General features: G+C 37.7%; 1 protein-coding gene across 1 annotated transcript in view; it reads right to left on the bottom strand.

Annotated features, from left to right (window-relative positions):
- The window catches only part of LOC139712236 (casein kinase I-like), an 89464-nt gene that overhangs the window by 28350 nt on the left and 41577 nt on the right, over positions 1 to 19537 (bottom strand). Inside the window, exon 4 of the mRNA XM_071624073.1 lies at positions 1307 to 1376. Coding sequence (XP_071480174.1) covers positions 1307 to 1376 — 70 coding nt within the window. The remainder of the gene's footprint in view (positions 1 to 1306; positions 1377 to 19537) is intronic.

Genomic DNA, 19537 nt, shown 5'->3' with positions numbered 1-19537 from the left:
ATCAAAATAGTGTCACTCTCAGCTTGTTCTTGAATCCAAAGTCCATGTACCTTTAACAATATCTTTTCAATGATGCTTCTTGCTTACAACTACAGTAAAAACTAGAAATGTCGCTAAGGCGACTGGTATGCCTCCGCCATAATGCATGATTCTCCTAATAGGTCTATAGTACATGTAGACAATGTGTGATTACATTTTCACAAAATTGGCAAAATATTAAAATGACAAGTTTGTCACAAATATGTTGAATATTCACCTTCCTTGACCTATATTTGTAGGTTTAATTGGATGAATAGGAGAGCATGTATTTGGGTATTTAAGGACTTTAACTTGACTTTGACCCATTCATAAGTTTATAATGCATTGAGTAATTTTCAAGGTATGGAGAAAAGTGCAATTTCTGTATTGAAAAGTTCACTGTTACCATTTTCCTCTGGCCTTTGACCCTAAAATTCATAGGATAATCACTGTCAGGCACAACATGCATAAATTATGTAGTAAGTTTCAAGATAACTTGAGCCACTTCTGAGATATGGAGGAAAAAGTTAGTTCAGCACTTTCCCTTGATCTTTGACCTTTTGACCTTTGAGGCAAACAAAAAAAAAAAGAAGAAAAAAGAAAGTTTCCAGAGAATCTCCATTAGGTTATACATGCATACACCAAGTGTTAAAAAAAAATATGATAATCCTGCTGGCATTGCATAAATATGAGGGAAATAGTAAAATTTCGAAGTGTTGCCCTTGACCTTTGACCCCTGACCTTTGACCAATGAACCCTAAATTCTCTAGATAATCACTGCTAGTCAGTACATGTATATATACTATGTTCCATTAAAGATACCTTGAACAATTTCCAAGATACGGAGAAAAAAGTGAAGTTTTAATATTTTTACTTGACCTTTTGACCTTTGACCTCATGACCCCAAACTTTCACCAGAGAATCTTAATTGGGTAATACATGTATACACTAAGTTTCAAGAAAATATCTTCAAGCATTGCATAGTTATGGTGGAAATAGTGAAATTTTACGTATTTGACCTTGTCCTTTTGACCTTGAGCATGTGCACCTAAAAGTTGATAGGCACAACTTCACCCCCTAATACACAAACGTGCCAAGTTTCATTAGGATACCTCAAAAGGTTTTTTAGTTACACTGTCCACAAAATTCATTACAGACGGAAGGACGGACGGACTTATGGACGGACGGACAACCCGAAAACATAATGCCTCCGGCACCACTTCGTGGCGGAGGCATAAAAAAAATTATAAGACAGACGGGGAAAAAAAAATTGGGCGATGTTCCTTACCTGCTTGACCCAGCATCTTGTAAAACCTGTACTCAAGATGGAGCTGTGGTGCCCTGGACCTCATTGGTTCCTGTGCAAATAATGAAAGAGAAAAAAAGAAGAAGAAAAGATAATAAAGCACTACTTAACCTGTGATACAGCTTTACACAAATAATTGTACAACCTCACGTAACTCTTTTGAACGGGGAACAAGAAGACAGCCTCCATCAGAAACTCAAAGAAAAAGAAAATCATATCATGCTGCAGAAGACTGCTGAGAAGTGTGAAATTGCTCTCCCAGGGGGGGAATCATGCACTCATCCTCGGAGGGGGGGGGGGGGGGGGAAACATGTAGCTCAAGATTATGATTTATAACAATCATCTTACAGACAGGAAGGTTTCACTCTTTTGAGGTATTGTCTGGTCTGCTTTATTTTTCTTTTTTGTACTGAATGCAGCTAATTGTTCAAAATGTAATGCTGAAATACTCCGAGATAGGTACATGGCGCCTGTCCCCTAGGGTAGTGTCATATGTGTAGTATCCTGAAAATGCCAAGGACCAGTGAACTCCTCGAACATCTTTGATTGATGTTATGCAGCAGACTGAATTAATCAGCTACGGCAGCCACGGTTGCCGTGCCAGACAGTGGCAGAAGAAACAGATGGAAGACTGAAGCTCAAATCACACTGGACGTATGGCTTCTGGGTTCCCCCATGCACGGACAGACAATGTTATTCTCCCAGGTACATGTCATAATGATGCATAAGGTGGTTTCAACTCGATGACCAAATCAGCGACATCCATTATCTCATATGTCTCATTACTACATGGTCACAGCACCACTGCTGATGAAACAAACAAGATTTCTCCAGTGCACCAAGCCGGAAAGCACTGAAAATGTCAAGTACTTGCTCTATGAAATGATACATTGTTTCCCTGGACAAATACATTGTACATTATGAACCTAACACCAATTAGTACACTAAACTCACTGTCAAGACTTTGCATTACAGATATCCATACGAAAATGACAGTAATCGGAGGGGTATCCTTTTCCATATTCCAACACATAATTTGCAAATTCAACATATTATCAGCAGATATGCATCTCCCTGCTTATTGTCATTTCTTTTCTCTTTAATTTGATGTGTTGTTTAAGTCTGTGCTATACTTCATCCATTTAACAAGTGACCTTCAGGCACACGCTCCACTTTGACCTTTGATCTCTGATCTTGGGGGGGGGGGGGATAGCCAGCCTTAACTCTCTTGATTTTGTTGGGGGGGGGGTGGGATGGTATCACTGATCCTGGCACTTGATCAAATATCTTGACTTGTTTTTGGAATAATTTCACGAGGGATATGGTATTACAATCTGACTCATGACCTTTGACCTGGAGATGTCTAAGACCATTGTTGGTCCCTAAAGTATCAATTGTCACATTCAGTCACACACCAATGTTCTTCATCTTTCTCAATGATTTTTTATCATTTTTTAAACTACTCCTAAAAGCTGAAGTTGTACATCTTCAGATGCTAATGTTTACATGTGCCTTTAACAAATTCCGTAGAACCATCAGTTAAGTTCTCTGTGAAAATTTGTTTTAGTACCAGTTTTATCTAAATTCTTCAAACATTTCATTCATTTAATAATACAGGATTCACCTTGCCTGTTGCTTCATGTGTATCTGAAGGCTGAAAGGCTGAGCTGGAGTATCATCCAATAACAGCCTTTCCTATACCAGCGTGATTTGAATTTCCTGGTGTGTTTTTTTTTTTCTGTATACCATAGCATTTCAAAATTTGGACATATCCTTGAACATTACAACCTTTGATCTTGGGACTAATCATACACTACTGTACACACATACCCCAGATTTCAAATGTAGGAAGAGCGGGAGAGAGGTGAAGATTTCATTCTGAAAGACTGCTACATTATATGTAAAATTGGTGTGAAATTAATGACAGTCATCGTTTACATAGTCTGACATGCCCTCATTACACGTGCATATAAACAGAGATGCCAGTTCCATCAGTAGGTAGGACAAACCAGGACAGTTATGTGAGTATGAGGCCATTTGACTGCTAATGATTAATTCATGAGGCTGAGTTGGCAATGCGAATTCATTAGGTGAGTAAGCTGTGCATTATTCATGGACGCTTGACTCTCCCAATTTTCGAAACAAGTCCCCTGGACATAACATTATTGTTTTTCAGAGGATGGCAAAGATACTATGCAGGGTTCGAAATTAGCGATGGTCTGCTGGCCATTGGCCACCCGAAATCACGTCGGACAAGCTAAAAATCATAAAATTCTGAAGTTACTAGTCCGTCTGGCTAGCCAAAATATTGCTTCAGTGTCAAAATTGATTCTCAGTAGTCCGCCTGGCTAGTTAAAAATAAAAGTGAAGTGCGACCCCTGCTGTGGACAAACCAGCACTCCTGAATGGCATACTGTATACGCCGAATATTTCGTAAGAGTTTTATTCTCGCGAATTTCGCGAGTCAGGTGCTACTCATGAAATTAAAGACATATGCGAAAATATTAACTCTGATCCCGATGTGAATGTGACGTACGCATGTACACTTCTCCGTTTAGTACAGGACTCCATGATCGCAAATTTAACCACTCGCGAAATCGTTGGGAATTCCCGATTCGCAAAAATTTAGACTTGCGAAATATATGGCGTATAGGGCCTACAGTATAATATGATGTCGGTTTCATTCAGTTATTTTCTTAAATTACAAAGTTTTGTTGTACCGCATGTCTACAGAACATCACTATGCACGGATAGGTTGATCTACCAGGGGGGTGTTTCATAAAGCTGTTCGTAAAGTTACGAACATCTTACGAGCGACTGGTGATCAGTTCTTGTGCTGAATTATGGAAATTCTGATAAGTATAGCACATCAGAACTGATCACCAGTCGCTCGTAAGTTGTTCGTAACTTTACGAACAGCTTTATGAAACAGGGCCCTGGATGTGTGAATACATACACTTGCTAATGCAAATAATGGTATTGTAACCGTACATATGGAGAAGATCATATATGAAAAGCATTGCTGAGATCACATCTCCATGTCAACAGTACTCATATAGCCCATTTTACAGGGCAATCTGTGCAGAAGATTAATTTTAAATGAAATATTTACTGAGTATACATGGTATTTCAACAAAAGAACTGAATTAAACTTATGTTAAGTGTTTATGACACTTCACATACAAACAAAACATGTCAACATCCTCCATCTCACATGGCTCAGCAGAGTCAATCTGTCCATTTTTGTGTGTTGCGGCCATGAAAGTCTTGTATTAAATGTCCCTCTAGTGACTGCTACATTATGACGCTTTGCCCAGTGAGAGAAACTCATTAAAGACGCGCATGCAAAGAATAGTATTCCATCCTCAACACGAAGCCAAATGAGTTTTCTGTCGGACGACACAGGACCATCCCTTGCTGCAGAGATATTGTTTGGCATAGAAAGGAGAGATGAAATACGGGAAGGATAGATTTGATGAGGTTCTACCAATTTGAAAGATTAGTTTCTGATTCCATTGTGCCATATAAATGCTGGAGGTGAAATGGTGAATTAATCAGAATTACTTTTCCTGACATTTGTAAATATTTAGGGGTGACACTATCAGCAATTGGAACATTACTGCCACTCTTGGACTGTGAATTGATTTCTGCATTTTTTTTAAATATCCTGTACAATATGAAATTTCTACAACTGTGGAAATCATTTTTGAAAAAAAAAACAAACAAACTATGCTGTAATCTTTTAAAACATGTTAAATTGTTATGTCACAATGACCTAAAAATACAAGATTGTTGCAAAATCATGTGTAGTGCAGGGAACTAAATACCCGCTTGGTTCAGCTTTTTTGACATATCATGTGCATTAGTATGAAGTCGAATTGAAATATTCAGCAGTAAGTACTGTATACGCCATATTTTTCACAAGTCTAAATTTTTGTGAATCAGGAATTCCCAATGAATTCGTGAGTGGTTAAATTCGTGATCATGGAGTCTTGTACTGAATAGAGAAGTGTACACGCATGTACGTCGCATTCACATCCATCAGGATCAGAGTCAATGCGTGTCTATAATTTCGCGAATAGCACCTGACTCGCGAAATTCACGAAAAAAAAAACCTCGCGAAATATTCGGCATGTACAGTAATCACTCATATTTACCCCGCATAATATGTATAGGTCCTGCATGGAAATCAATGCCACATACATAGACAACCCAATCAACTGCATTCATTTCTTAGATGATGAATAACATTTTTGTTTTATAACATGAAAATAGTCTACTGTAAAAGAAAACAAAAAGAAAACAAAACAAAACCAAAAAGCAAATAAACAAATAAACTTCATATATCATGAATGGAGGCCACCTCAGTTGGCATGACCTCATCAATGATCACTGCAAAACCAGAACCATACTAAAATGAAACAAAGAACTAAAGAACAGTGTGACTGAATGAGCCTTTCAGCATGCAAATACACAACCCCTCCCCCCCCCCCCACACAAAAAAAACAACAACACAAATACCAGTCTCCTGTGAACAATGTGTTCAAAACACTGACAGCTTGCATGAGTTTCAGCTATACATCATCAGTGCAGAGAAAGTATCCTTGGAGGCCCAAATCCATCCCCTTGGCAGAGGAAAATCCATCAGTGGTGGTAACGCACCATAGGTGATGCACGAAGACCACATATAGGTCAAATTGCCCAGCAAGCACACAATGCTCTGTAGCCCTGGAACACACAGTAGTTGGGAGGTAATCACCTAATTATCCTTGGGATAACCCTTTACATGTACATTCATATAATGTAAATATACACACAGAGAAATACTCACACATAGACACACATAATACTCATTTATACACACTTACACTTTAATACTCACACCTCCCTGTTCACAGATAGTTATGTAACACTCATACACACACACACACACAAACACACACACACACACAAACATAACAACACAAACATCATACATGCATAATACTGACAGATAAACCATGTACACATACAAAATACCCATGGACATATTATGGTACTAAACAAACAAAAAAATAACAATAAACATGATGCCCACACACACAAATACCACAAGTGGATGATGCACACACACATAACACTAATACATACACACATTACACAAACACATACTACACAAACACAGGCACATAACACTTCTACAATACTGTACAAACGGACATTTTTGTGTGAATAATTTTTTGAGATCAGCAGTTTCAAGTTCAGTAGAATCAAAGAGATGAACAATTTCATATAATACATATAAATGAGAAGCAAAAATATTCATTACTGATTTCATTTTTGTGCTAGTTTCATGTGACATGAATTTCTGCTCTTCCAGTACTTGTATACGTATACATACAATGTATCGTTCACACAAACAGTGTTACACATACATTCACACTCCTGCTTCTAGATATCATTCTTCTCTTCTCCCTCAATAAGTGAGGGAATTTATCCACACGCGGAATATCAAAGCTTATTACCATTCTTGGCAATTGCTAGAATAAAATCCTTAAATGAAATCTTTCTACCACAAAACAGTAGTTTGTTTGTTTTAGTCAACCATTCAAGGTAGAAAAGTAATTTCATTAACTTTTATAGTATTGGGCATTGACAGACACACAGGGGCTACATTTCCATTTCAGACTGTATTTGTTCACAATTTTCAGCTTAAACTTCGCTCTATGACACCAGAGCAGAGGAAAGAGATATGAAATGGGTGCATTTTTCAAAAACGTCCAAATCAAGGTAAACAATAATGTGGACTACTGTAAAACATGATATATTCGCATTGTGAAATTTTCACGAATTAGAGCCCATGGCCTTTTTTCGCGTCATATAATTTTTACTAAGTGTCACTGGCATTTAATGCATATAGTGCAGACAGACAAAAACTTTCGCTTGCGCTTCACTTTCATGAATCTTGGCTCTCCCGAAATTCAAGAAATTAAAATGCACGCGGACATTCGTCGTTTTAAAGCATCACTGGCCATAGGCAGCTGACAATGCTGAGCAGCATTTCTTTTTTTCTCCCTTTTCTCTCATGTCTGTGCAAGTTTTGACTGCAAACCAGCCATATTACATATGACATTCATATGCAATGATGCACCTCTGCAGTTAGCTGCATTTAATTGCTTCCTACAATGAATAACCTGACAACTACTTCCCATGATGCGTGACAAAGTGGTTTTAGTCAATCCCATCTGTTTCCTTAAATTCACTTTTTCTATTCTCTCAAATGTCATATACGTCATGTTGGTTCCTGTCGACGCCACCAAGTTTTGTTTTTCATTTTATAACAATCTGTTTGTTTATTCAAATTGTCAAAGTCAATGTGTTCTTTGGCAGTTTTTCCTAATTCTCACCACATTCTATTAGAAGACTGTTTATTTGGTAGTGACTATATAGCATGTGGCAAATCTATCAATGCTCTGAGGTATATGTGGTTGAATTAAAAACAAAGTCAAATACACAGGAAAAGACAAAAAATGGAATAAAAAAAGAAGAAGAATGTCTTCATACAAGTGAGGAAAGTCTGCACAACTTGAGGAGGGTCCTCTCTCTGATGACGATTTCTACCAATACCTAGGTACTTCTCTGGCACTTGCTTACGGTCTAAGAACTGAAGGTGTGGAGGGATCCACACACGTGTGAAAATGCATGACGCGCAGAACATTATTATGCAGGACATCTAGTCACCTCTTGACAGGACTGAGCCACCCAAAAGAAAGCCACAAATGTAATTCTCATGCTACTATAATACTAGAGTAAGAAATAAGCATAACAGCCCGATCCACTTCGTGCTCATGTGATCACTGCTTTCGGACTTGACACTCACATTCATTGCATCCATTCATGTTTACTTGAAATAGGTACATGTATATCATATAAACTCTTGATGTATTCAGCAGCAAGAAATAAGAACAGTATTCCTTACATTTCCTTTTGATTTCTTGGGATGCCCCAAGGTTTCTTCCAGGGGCCCGTTGCATAAAAGTTACAATTATGGTAACTTTGCCATCCAATGGTAACAACCATGGCAACAATACTCAACAGCCAATCAAAATCAAGAATTCCATGGAAGTTGCCTTTGGATGGCAAAGTTACCATAATTGTAACTTTTATGTAACAGGCCCCAGGTAACTATGATAATTTACTCTGCCAGATAATAATATCAAACTCACCCTGTGATCTGAATTGCCAAACGCCGACTGGTAAAACACACAAATTAATCCACTGCTTTCTTTTGAGAGCAAATGTTTTGAATTCTAAATAATGATGGTTATTTGATCCGAATTGATTTGATTTGATTGAGACTACTACAACGTCAACCCATCATGTGCCAGGGAAATTTTTATTGCAGTAATTGTCACTTTACTATCACCAAAGCGGCAAAATTCCAGCATATCTTGCACTGGAGAAATATCAGATGGCACTAGTGAACTATAAATCAAATCTGCAGAGAATCAAAAGGAAAACTCACAAAAAATTGCCAATTTGAGACAAAGACATGAACTTTAGTCTTCCAAAATATAGTTACTAATTCAAGAGTCATTTATAAATCTTTGTAATAAAGAGGCTTTTGAAAATACTGTAACCGCAACAAACAATGACATCCATTAAATAAGAACAATAAAGGCCTCCAATGAAAGAGATATACTCTTTTTGAATCATTTTAACTTTGTCAATCACCGACAATAAATATAAAGATTATAGGAAAAGATACTACATCAGACACATGAAATGAGTGGTATCTGGCATTTCATAGGCAAAGAAAGCCTCATAACTGAAGGTTCTCATCATTTTTTTGTTGTTGACAAAAACCTATTAATCATTTTTTTTTTTTTTTTTTACAAAGCCAATTTCCATAACACTCTCAGTTATGAGGACCATCAACTGCAAATATTGATGAAATTCATAAACTCTCAACAGAGATCAAAACACAAAAATTAAATAATATACTCTCAAGAAAGCGGCTTTGATGGTCTTCATCTTGGTAAACAGAAAGGCACAAAAAACTTTCATGGATTTAATTTGCTCTTTGCAATGACACATATACATATTTATATACCTGTGCATTTCTAATTAATTTTTTTTTTTTTTAAAATAGATAAGATTTCATAAAAGTGCATCTGAGAGGAGGTGTTTACATTGTATGTAGCTTCCACATATCTGGGTAACTATGTACTGTTCAAGTTTCTCTTTGCCTAACCCATCACTTATTTGAAGGATTTTTTCCCCTTCTTTTTCCTCTCCATTACCAACTCTCGGCTTATTAGTAATGCAAGGAATGTGCAGCAAAGTGTTCTGTCAATGAATAACATACAATGTACTTAAATTGTTCAACACATGTTCTCTTCATCCCTGTAATTAAAAAATTGATTGACTGATCAACACAAATAACCACTACAAAGCCTGCACGTAATCAGTGATAAATTATTGCGAAAGCATGCATTAACTTGTGAGCATGTCATCCAGAGTTCAATTGAGCTACCTGGGCGACATCGCGAAGCCTAACTCAAAATGGCAACCCTCTCAAAAAAAAAAAAAAAAAAAAAGAGAGAAAGAGAGGGAGAGAGAATGAAAGGCACTAATGAGTTAAACTACAACCACAAATACTTGATGTGAAGTGCAGCACATGCTGCAATGTGACAAAACTTTGTCAAGCTGCTTTCTTCAGAGTTAATGAGCCTGGATGGATTCTGTTCATGCCAGTTCCCTGATAGGGAAGGGGAAAGTCCCACCCCTTCTCTACATGTTTTGACTTGATCTCTGTTTAAAGCCTAGACACCTGGGTGATTATTGTTGGGGGTGATGGGGTATTCACAAGGTCAAAGTTCAAGGGTAAAGGGGCCTTTGGGTAGGGAGACAGACTTTGAAGCAACAAAATTTGTGCTTGGAGGACAATACTCGGGTAACTCCCCAGTATTCTTTCCGTTCCAGCTTGCCTTTAAACAGATACATTTCCTGACAATTCTTCAGTCTAATTATGTGATTAGCTTGCTAGTGTGCATGATCGCAATTACAACTTTACAAGCTTATATCTTAGTTATGATGTTTTAATAATGCACTTAGAGATCTTCAAGAAGATTATGGGCCCTGTGTAGCCATGTTCACACTGGTAGCTGTTTAGAGCTATGGAAAAGCTTAGGTTTGTTCACACACAAGAGATCTATTCTATCCATTAGTAATCATATCACTCTCTGAACCAAGTATAAAACGAACATTTGGCAATTTCCAACAGAATGAAGTTCAGTCACTACAAGTTTATAAGGGTCTAATTACAGCGTTTGAGAAGCTAGGAACAAGCTTTACTGGTATCTTATAAACTAGCTAGCAAACTGGCATGCTACCCAGTGGTATGATCCGTCTCTTGGCTGCTAGTTAACAGGCAGGCAAGGCACTGATACACACCCGCAGTTCACTCTGACTATGGCTTGCTGAACTGACCCCTCAGTGCCTGAGCTCACACCTGATGCAAATTAGCTTGAGACTGGGCTACCACAGTGGGGTTCAATGCTTCGTGTGGTGTTGCTAAGGGGTGACTGACATTGGCTTCATGTCAGAAGAAAGGCTGATGTTATAAACACTAATACTTTAAAAAAGGGTACTCTATTTTTAGCTGTGAGAAGAGGGGTTCACCAGCCAGGAAGCTTGCGCCTGTCTTTCACAATACAGCTGCGATGCTGGAATCATTTATGGCCTTGCAGTCGCAACTTACGAATACAAGCAATTACCCAGCTAACCTTATTTGAAATACTGAGATTGTGTGCGCGTGTAAGAGACATATTGTATCACAGCAGTTGGAGGTTACCCATGTTTACCAGTCGTGGTTGAAGTAATAAACAGCAACATAGAATTTTACAGATTAGCTCACAAAGAAACCCTTTCTTTAGGTAGGATTGAGCATCTGACATAGTTTTCACTTCACATCCCATACAAAAAAATAAGGAGGTCAAATTCATTTAGTCCACAAGTAAATGACTTATCCTTATGAACAAATCAAATAAAATTTTGTTTTTTGTTTTATTGAAGAAAGAAGTTAAGCACCTGAATGACATTTGATTGTGTGTCTTTAATCAAAGCTTGATCCTCACTAAAAATACACTGAAAAAGGCAATAATAAAGAAGACAAACTCTCCTTTTTTAAAGCACAACTACAGGCTGTACGTAAAAGCTGTTCATATACAGGTGATCACGTATCTCAAATTAAATTGATATCAAAGTCACACATATTTTCATATTTGATTAGGCATGTCATAAGTGATATACCATCATATCACAGGTTATGGTGTTGTGTAGCGGTATCTCATGTTCACAAGAGTTACTCACTGCTATCATGATGGCCAAATTCAAGCGATCCAAATGCCAATTTATCGCTGTTATGTGTTTATAGTAATTAAAACAATAATAACAATAAATGTTTTCATCATGCTTTCAAGAGCTATTACTATTACTCCAGACAATTATTCAGACAGAGATAATTTTAATCCACAAACTCAGCCCCTCTGTAGACTGACAGAGCATACATATTGTAGTGCAGTGGTACTGGTGCTGCTGCTGAGTACTGCTAATGAGCTGCACATACTCTACATGCACTGCCTATGCCGCCAGTATGACAATAAGGCATTTTTAGCATTAAATACTGTTTGCCATTATTATGAGAGAGAAAAAGAATACATGAAATTACAGGATTTCATGGGATTTGATATACAAGTATTAGCATTAAAGGACAAGTTCACCTTCATAGACATATGGATTGAGAAAATGCAACAATATTAGTAGAACACATCAGTGAAAGTTTGAGAAAATTGGCCAATCGATGCAAAAGTTATGAATTTTTTAAATTTTTGTGTTGGAACCACTGGATGAGAAGACTACTACAGCTTGTGAGTCATATGCGTACAACAGTATAAAGAAAATGTAAAAGAAAATTCAACATATTTTCACTTTTTTCGCATAATAAAAGAGCACTTGACTTGCCTCTTTTTAAAGGCAGGGGGAATAATATTACCCATAACATTTGTCGGTAACGAGTCAGGGGAATGTGTACTTTTTTCAAAAGATGGAATTTTGTGAAATTCTCTTTATATTTTCCTTATATTGTTGTATGCATGTGACATCTAAGTTATTCATACACTGCAGTAGTCTTCTCATCCAGCGGGTACTGTACAAAAACTTCAAAAATTCATAACTTTTGAACGGATTGTCTGATTTTCCTCAAACTTTCAATGATGTGTTCTACTAATATTGCTACATTCTCTCAATCCTTATGTTTATGAAGGTGAACTTGTCCTTTAATACATTGTTGTGTCAAGATCACTAACACAACAATCTTCTTGCATAAAGCACTAATAACTGCTTCCACCATTTAATTTATTTGTAACCCATGATACAGAACTGAGAAAAAACAAATCAACAAAATGGCTGATTCTTAGTTGGTACTCCAGGGTACCAAATATGTCACATAATTTGCATGGCGCACCTTCCTCCAGCAAATATTCTTGCATGCACATAATTTAGTGCCGCTCCTGTTGTCACATACTACTTGCTGCAAAACAGGTACAGGAAAATAAATAGGGTGTGCTCGATCAAGATGATGAATTGCAGGTAACACAAAAGAGAGAAACATACATTGAAAATGCAAACAGGTATCATTGTGAGTATGGCTGCTGGGCAAAGTCAGTGCATTAACTTTGGGAAGCCATCCCACCACATACTACTATTACTACAAAGTTTCAATTCATATCAATTCCATGTGAAGGTGAAAATCCTGTCGTATGGCTCGGATGATCAGTCTATACGATCAGTCTACAAGCACACACAGACAATGTTTATAAATAACCTATTACCAAATTCAAAACATTTGCTCACAAAAGAATAAGGAAACAAACACACTTCAAACTCTGCTGTTAACAATCTATGAATGTCAGATCACACAGTACATTGTTTTCAGAAAGTGTGGGCTGTTTTATTCATTGATAGGCAATCATCCAACCATCTTACCATGGGATTTATATAATACAGCATCACAATGTACCAACCATACGGTGATTCAAAGCAATGTTTTGTTTTTTTCTTCATTTGTGTATTTTTTGTTCTCTTTTCTCGCACATACAATGTACATGAACATTTGAATATCTGCAACAAAAGTTCGTAAGGTTCAGTGCCCGAGAGAAGTTCTATAACAATGCATTTTTTTTTTTTTTTGTCATAATGTCAGGTGGTAATGATAGGGTATGAGTGTATAAAAGGGTCTAGACTACAAGGTTATTTCATCTGACACGGACTGAAAGGATCCAAATAGTAAGACACATTGTTCATTGGAAATCCACAAGCAATGCCAAGTTTAGTTCCATTCACAACCTACACATTTGACACACAAACAGTGGGTAGGTATACATGTACGTGATCTGCAAGTCTGCAGGTATCCATAAAATCTACAATGTATGAGATGTGGGGTAAATCAAACATTTTGAATGCAATGTCGCCAGGTTTCAGGTTCCTAATAAAAAAGATGCTTTTTTTTTTTTTTTTTTTAAACACCTGGGATTTCACTTGTACAGGAAGTTCTGGTTGAAGTGTTGTTTGAGAGCCATACTTACCACCGACATTCTAACAGTGGTACCATCGTAACAAAAGCCTAAGTCTATTTGATAATTGACTGGCTTTTTGTTTTTGCATCACTGCTTATTTTGCAAATACCTTGGTGCCAAGGGAAAGTCCCCTGTTACAGCCAAGATATTTGGCACAAACAACCCCCTCCCCCCCCCCCCCCAAAAAAAAAAAAAAAAAAGAAGAAGAAAGAAACTCCCCCTACAAATCTCACTTCTTTACCATTATTTCAAATTAAAGCTTGGGGAAATGGTGAAACTATGGATCAAATGAGTACTGTGGGGCCTCTGGGCCTGAAATGTGTGATTTTCATTCAAAGGGACTGTTTCTGCATAGCATCGTGTTTGAGAGTTTCTACCTCTGATCAGAGTCTTATTTAAACTGATAACCTTTTAGACAAAGGGTCTGAAAAAGTATTCTAGCATCATAATGGTAAGCCACAATGATATGTATCCCACAACAATACCAAATTTTATATTCATAAAACATGAGGATATACGATGTGTTGATATGAGGATATTCAAGCACAATGTCTCGATATATAAGATACTGACATGACAGCATGAGGCCCTGGGCACTGTCTTGTTTCATGAGAAGCTCATGAATATGTATGAGTATGTCCCTTGTGCAGCACAAACTTTGCATGGGCTTTGTGCATTGTGTTTTTACATTAATTAGATTCATTTGGCAGTTCGTAAAAAAAGCCCTGCCTACTTACGGGTTAACGACATATGGATATTACAGTATTCAGACACAAATTGTATGAATATTTGTTGCATATTCATTCAATGAATCAATATACTGCCACTCAGACACATACAAATATCCCACATGCATACAAGAACTCCTCAGGTCTGAAAGGGGGCCTACACATACTATCATGATTGCTATCTTACATGCAACTTGACCTAGGCCAATGGAGTCGCAGCGGACGGGTGCAATTAACTTGCTGTTTTCATTTTGATGTGACCTCGCTTTTCTCTTCAATGAACACGCTTCGCACAAAAACCACTAGGGAAGTGTCTCAGCAAAACTGCTGCAACTTTACTATTAATTCATATTTTTTGATAATTCAAATGGTTTAAAGTGAGGTTTTTACTTTTCATAACCATTACGGTTATAAATGAAAAGTAAAAACCTCACTTTAACCTGCCATTATGTTACCTTGTTTAAACAACGACGATAAAATATTCCAAAATGGAGCAGAACTTCACTTTCAAAACGGAAAATAATTGTCAGAAACCGTTGATAAAATTTCACATTTTGACTGCGTGAACAAGTATGCTACTAAGTATGTATTTCTTTATGGAACTCCAAAATATCACATTCGAGAAGTCATGCGTCCGGATATGTCTGGAAATAATTAAAAGAGGTGCACTTTCTACCTTTGTTCTGAGCACGAAATTTCATAGTCTTTCCCACACGGGAAGACAGGGTACAGTCCCACGTACCCACATCTTTGTGGCGCTCACATCACCTGTACTCTGATCGTAACTCGTACTGGGAACTCGTAGTTGTATTGTAAAATCTACGTTAAGTCCAAATAATCCAATGTCATGAATTTACAAGTGGTATCGTAGCTGGTAAATATTCACATTTTTTCTTCTTTCTTTAGGCCAGTTCTGATAAAGTAAGTGCTTGTTTATGAGGTGGCGAAGTCCCCTGCTACTTATCGACACCCCGCGGCCCACTCTCATGTACAGTACAGTGTACCAGGCATCCGCAGCAGCCACTCGCATCGCACAGTAACAGTATGCATTGACCAGTCAGCTCGCTGGATCGGTGCAGCTTGGGAAAGTCCATTCATTGCGCAAGCGCAAATCAGTTTTTCTTAGAATATGACGTCATTATTCTTGTTTGCTGCTCCCTCACAATTTGAGATTTCTGACAAAACACCTCATTTATTTTCACTTGTAACTTCAAAAATAGGTCTTCGGCAAAGCAAACAGCACTCTGCTAACGTCCGCACATGTCCTATAAATATGTATGTTAAGTATCACGAATGTTAAGTGGTGCGACCAGATGTGTCTGGAAATAATTGGAGGGTAGTTTTCCGAGACAGCGAAACATGAAATGTTGAATAACTTAAAAAAAAAATTATTTATCCTATGCCTTGTCCGCCTTGGACTACTTAACATAACAATGTCGGAATCTCGGAGCTTGGGTATTTGTTCATCGTGTCACTGCCAGCAACCAGGGACAGCCTGGTGGTAGTGTCGCTGCCCGGAAAGCAGTAGATGACAGGTTCGAGTCCCACTGGTTCCTTTTTTCCGATATGTTTGTTAATTTACAGATCAGCAGTTACGATCTTAACAAATTTTCATTTGTAGAGGGAGATAAACTGAAGAAACTCAAACCTGAACTTAAAAAATACTTAATCGTTTCTCGGGATTTTTCATATGTGGATAGAAATCATCATTTTACATTAATACTGAAGGTTTGAGCAATTTTGGTCAGTGTATAGCGGAGATATGAGAAGGTGAAATTTTGGTGAAAATGAGAACGCCCGATTCGGACTGCCTCGATGACGTTCGAAAATTCAAAACATTTTGTGGGTTTTGGGGGAGTTAATAATAGTCGTCCGCTGCGACTGAATGCTATCACAGGCAGGAATATACACACAGTACATATGCATTTAACTCAGCCATAAGAAGGAGGTTATGTAATCATCAGCATTGGTTTGTCTGTTTGCAAAAAAGCGAAAAAAGTTAACACTAGATAAAAAAAAGTTAACACGAGATACAAGAACTTCAATGGTCTACAAGTCTTGTTTGAATACTGTAAAAGTGGAAATTTTCGCGGTGTTGAAATTTTCGCGCATTTCGCGCTACCAGAAACTAGCGCGAAAATAAAAGCATTCAAGTGAATATTTTTACTTGCCACATGTTCCAGTAGTAGTTGATGTCTTGGTTCCCAGTAATTAAAAACACGCAAAACTCTTCTTGCCTGGCCAGCGCGCGAATAATTAGTTGCGCGAAAATATCCACTTTTACAGTATTGTTATTCTGACAAATACTGTACATTCAAGATATTTTGAGGTGTGGAAATTTCACCAAAGTTTCTGCTTTGATGCCTCAATAACAAACAAACAAGCAAAAAAAAAATTCTTCTTGCCTGGCCAGCGCGCGAATAATTAGTTGCGCGAAAATATCCACTTTTACAGTATTGTTATTCTGACAAATACTGTACATTCAAGATATTTTGAGGTGTGGAAATTTCACAAAAGTTTCTGCTTTGATGCCTCAATAACAAACAAACAAGCAAAAAAAAAAAAAAAAAAACACCACCCCACATAAATATATAATATTTTTTTGCAGATATCATACATGTATGTGCAGAAATAGCTCTCTTTTGAAAAGAAAAAGGAAAAGTTAAAAATGGCATGACGCAAAAAAGTGACTACCGAAATTCTCCACTTGCAGTATTACAAAATAGAAAAAAAAAATCAGTGAAGGAAGTGACTTGGTTATTAAAGTACTATCATTATCATCACCATGGAACTGAGATTTGGTCAGGAATCCGTAAAGCGGACTGCTGGCTTCACTTACACTGAAATGGGCTTGAGTAATAATGTCACTGTTTATTAAGTAGCACAAATAGTAAATGAAATTGCAGTGCAACCCAGCGATCTCCCCTTCACATAAGGGCGGGTACGCATTGGATAGGTGATTTTTATACCCTTTGAAAGACCTTTTCTGAGGAAAATATGCACAGCACTTTGGTCATCAATTCAAGGGCATACCAGTAGCACATTCATAAGTCTGTGTCTGTGAATGTTTATAATGCACAGAGCTGGGGCAATATTGTACATCTGTGACAGTATGCAGCACTAAGGTTGTTGACTGCTTTTGTTATGAAGTATAGACCGATCCAACCTGTCAGCAAAATCTGCCAGGACTGTGGTGTCCCCATGCGCACATGCACATGTATGATAATATAATGCGATCAGCTCACACCCAGCGCGATGTACACCTGTACATCATGCATTCAACACACGTGTGCACACTAGGGATACTGCAGTACAGTGGGCTCCCTTTAAAGTCCTTGGGACCAGCAGTTTTCTTTCGTTATATCGAACTTTTGTTATAACCAAACAAATAAACAATAAAATACATAGACTGGATAATGTTGCGGCCTTAATTTTCACTACGTTGTAACAGGAATTTCGTTATAACTGAGTTTGTTACCACGGAAGTGCACTGTAATGGTGGATTTTCTGCCAGGTCAAATCGGTCTACAGATCATGAAAAAATATATCACTGGTACAGCAGGACCCAGTGGCTCGCAGGGGACTTCAGAGAGAAACATTAGCTGGATATAAGATATGGCTAAAGGTCAATATGATAAATTGTTTGATTGAATTCATGATTGTTCATTGAAAGCTGGAGCAGAAGCTCCCTCATGTAAAAAAAATAAAAATAAAAAAACAAACAAATAAAAATGAGGAAACAATATCTGACCTTGTCTCACTTGCAGACAAAGTATGGAAATTGAGGTCTATTTCAATTGAGTCCGCACTATTTCATCATAAGATCCAATGCAATTCTTGAGGAATGCACGAGTCGTCATCAGGAAATACAATCAGTCACCGAAGAATCCATGACACTGTTTTGTAATTTTGCTGCAGAATTATTGCATCTGCCTGCACATGCATGACCACGAAGCCGGATAACTGAGTACACAAGCTGTCGTGACAGCATGATGAAGAACAAGCATTTGGAACTGACCTACACAGAGTTGACAAAAAACGAAGTAACCTTGTAGAGTCATGCCACTGCAAATTGCATCATGCACAGGACACAAGCCAGCTGCTTGAAGTGTGATACATGTACCCATTCTCAAGCAACATTACCTTGCAGTTCTTTCCAGTACAAAGAATTGCACTGCGACAGATTTAGCAGCTTGTTTAATATATGGGTACAACACATGATTATTCAAATTTATGAAGTTCTTCCGTCGTGATGTTTTCATTGCAACTGATTGACAAATTGCCCTACATCGACGTAAATAAGCACTGAATTGATCAGTGTTTTAGTAGTAACCATGATAAAAAATCATGGGCGTACATACTCGAGCAGGATTCGAACCCACGGTGATCAGGAGGTCGTGGGTTCGAATCCTGCTCGAGTATGTACGCCCATGATTTTTTATCATGGCTACTACTAAAACACTGATCAATTCAGTGCTTATTTACGTCGATGTAGGGCAATTTGTCAATCAGTTGCAAACACATGATTAGTGTATACGCCGAATATTTCGTGAGGTTTTTATTTTTCGCGAATTTCGCGAGTCAGGTGCTATTGGCGAAATTAAAAACATGCGAAAATATTGACTCTGATCCTGATGTGGATGTGATGTACGCATGTACACATCTCCGTTCAGTACAGGACTCCACGATCGCGAATTTAACCACTCGCGAAATCGTTGGAAATTCCCGATTCGTGAAAAATTTAGACTCGCGAAATATATGGCGTATACAGTAACCTACATATATACAAATTGTATGTATGCAGAGGCACATGGCATCTTTCCCTTTTGTTCAAGGCACTGCAATGCCATTTTACGTTCAGTAAAACT

The sequence above is a fragment of the Diadema antillarum genome, unplaced genomic scaffold, assembly GCF_040938485.1.
Source record: "Diadema antillarum isolate AM-2024a unplaced genomic scaffold, OU_Dant_1.0 seq00001774_RagTag, whole genome shotgun sequence".
Classification (NCBI taxonomy): domain Eukaryota; kingdom Metazoa; phylum Echinodermata; class Echinoidea; order Diadematoida; family Diadematidae; genus Diadema; species Diadema antillarum.
This window is presented reverse-complemented; position numbering and strand designations above follow the sequence as displayed.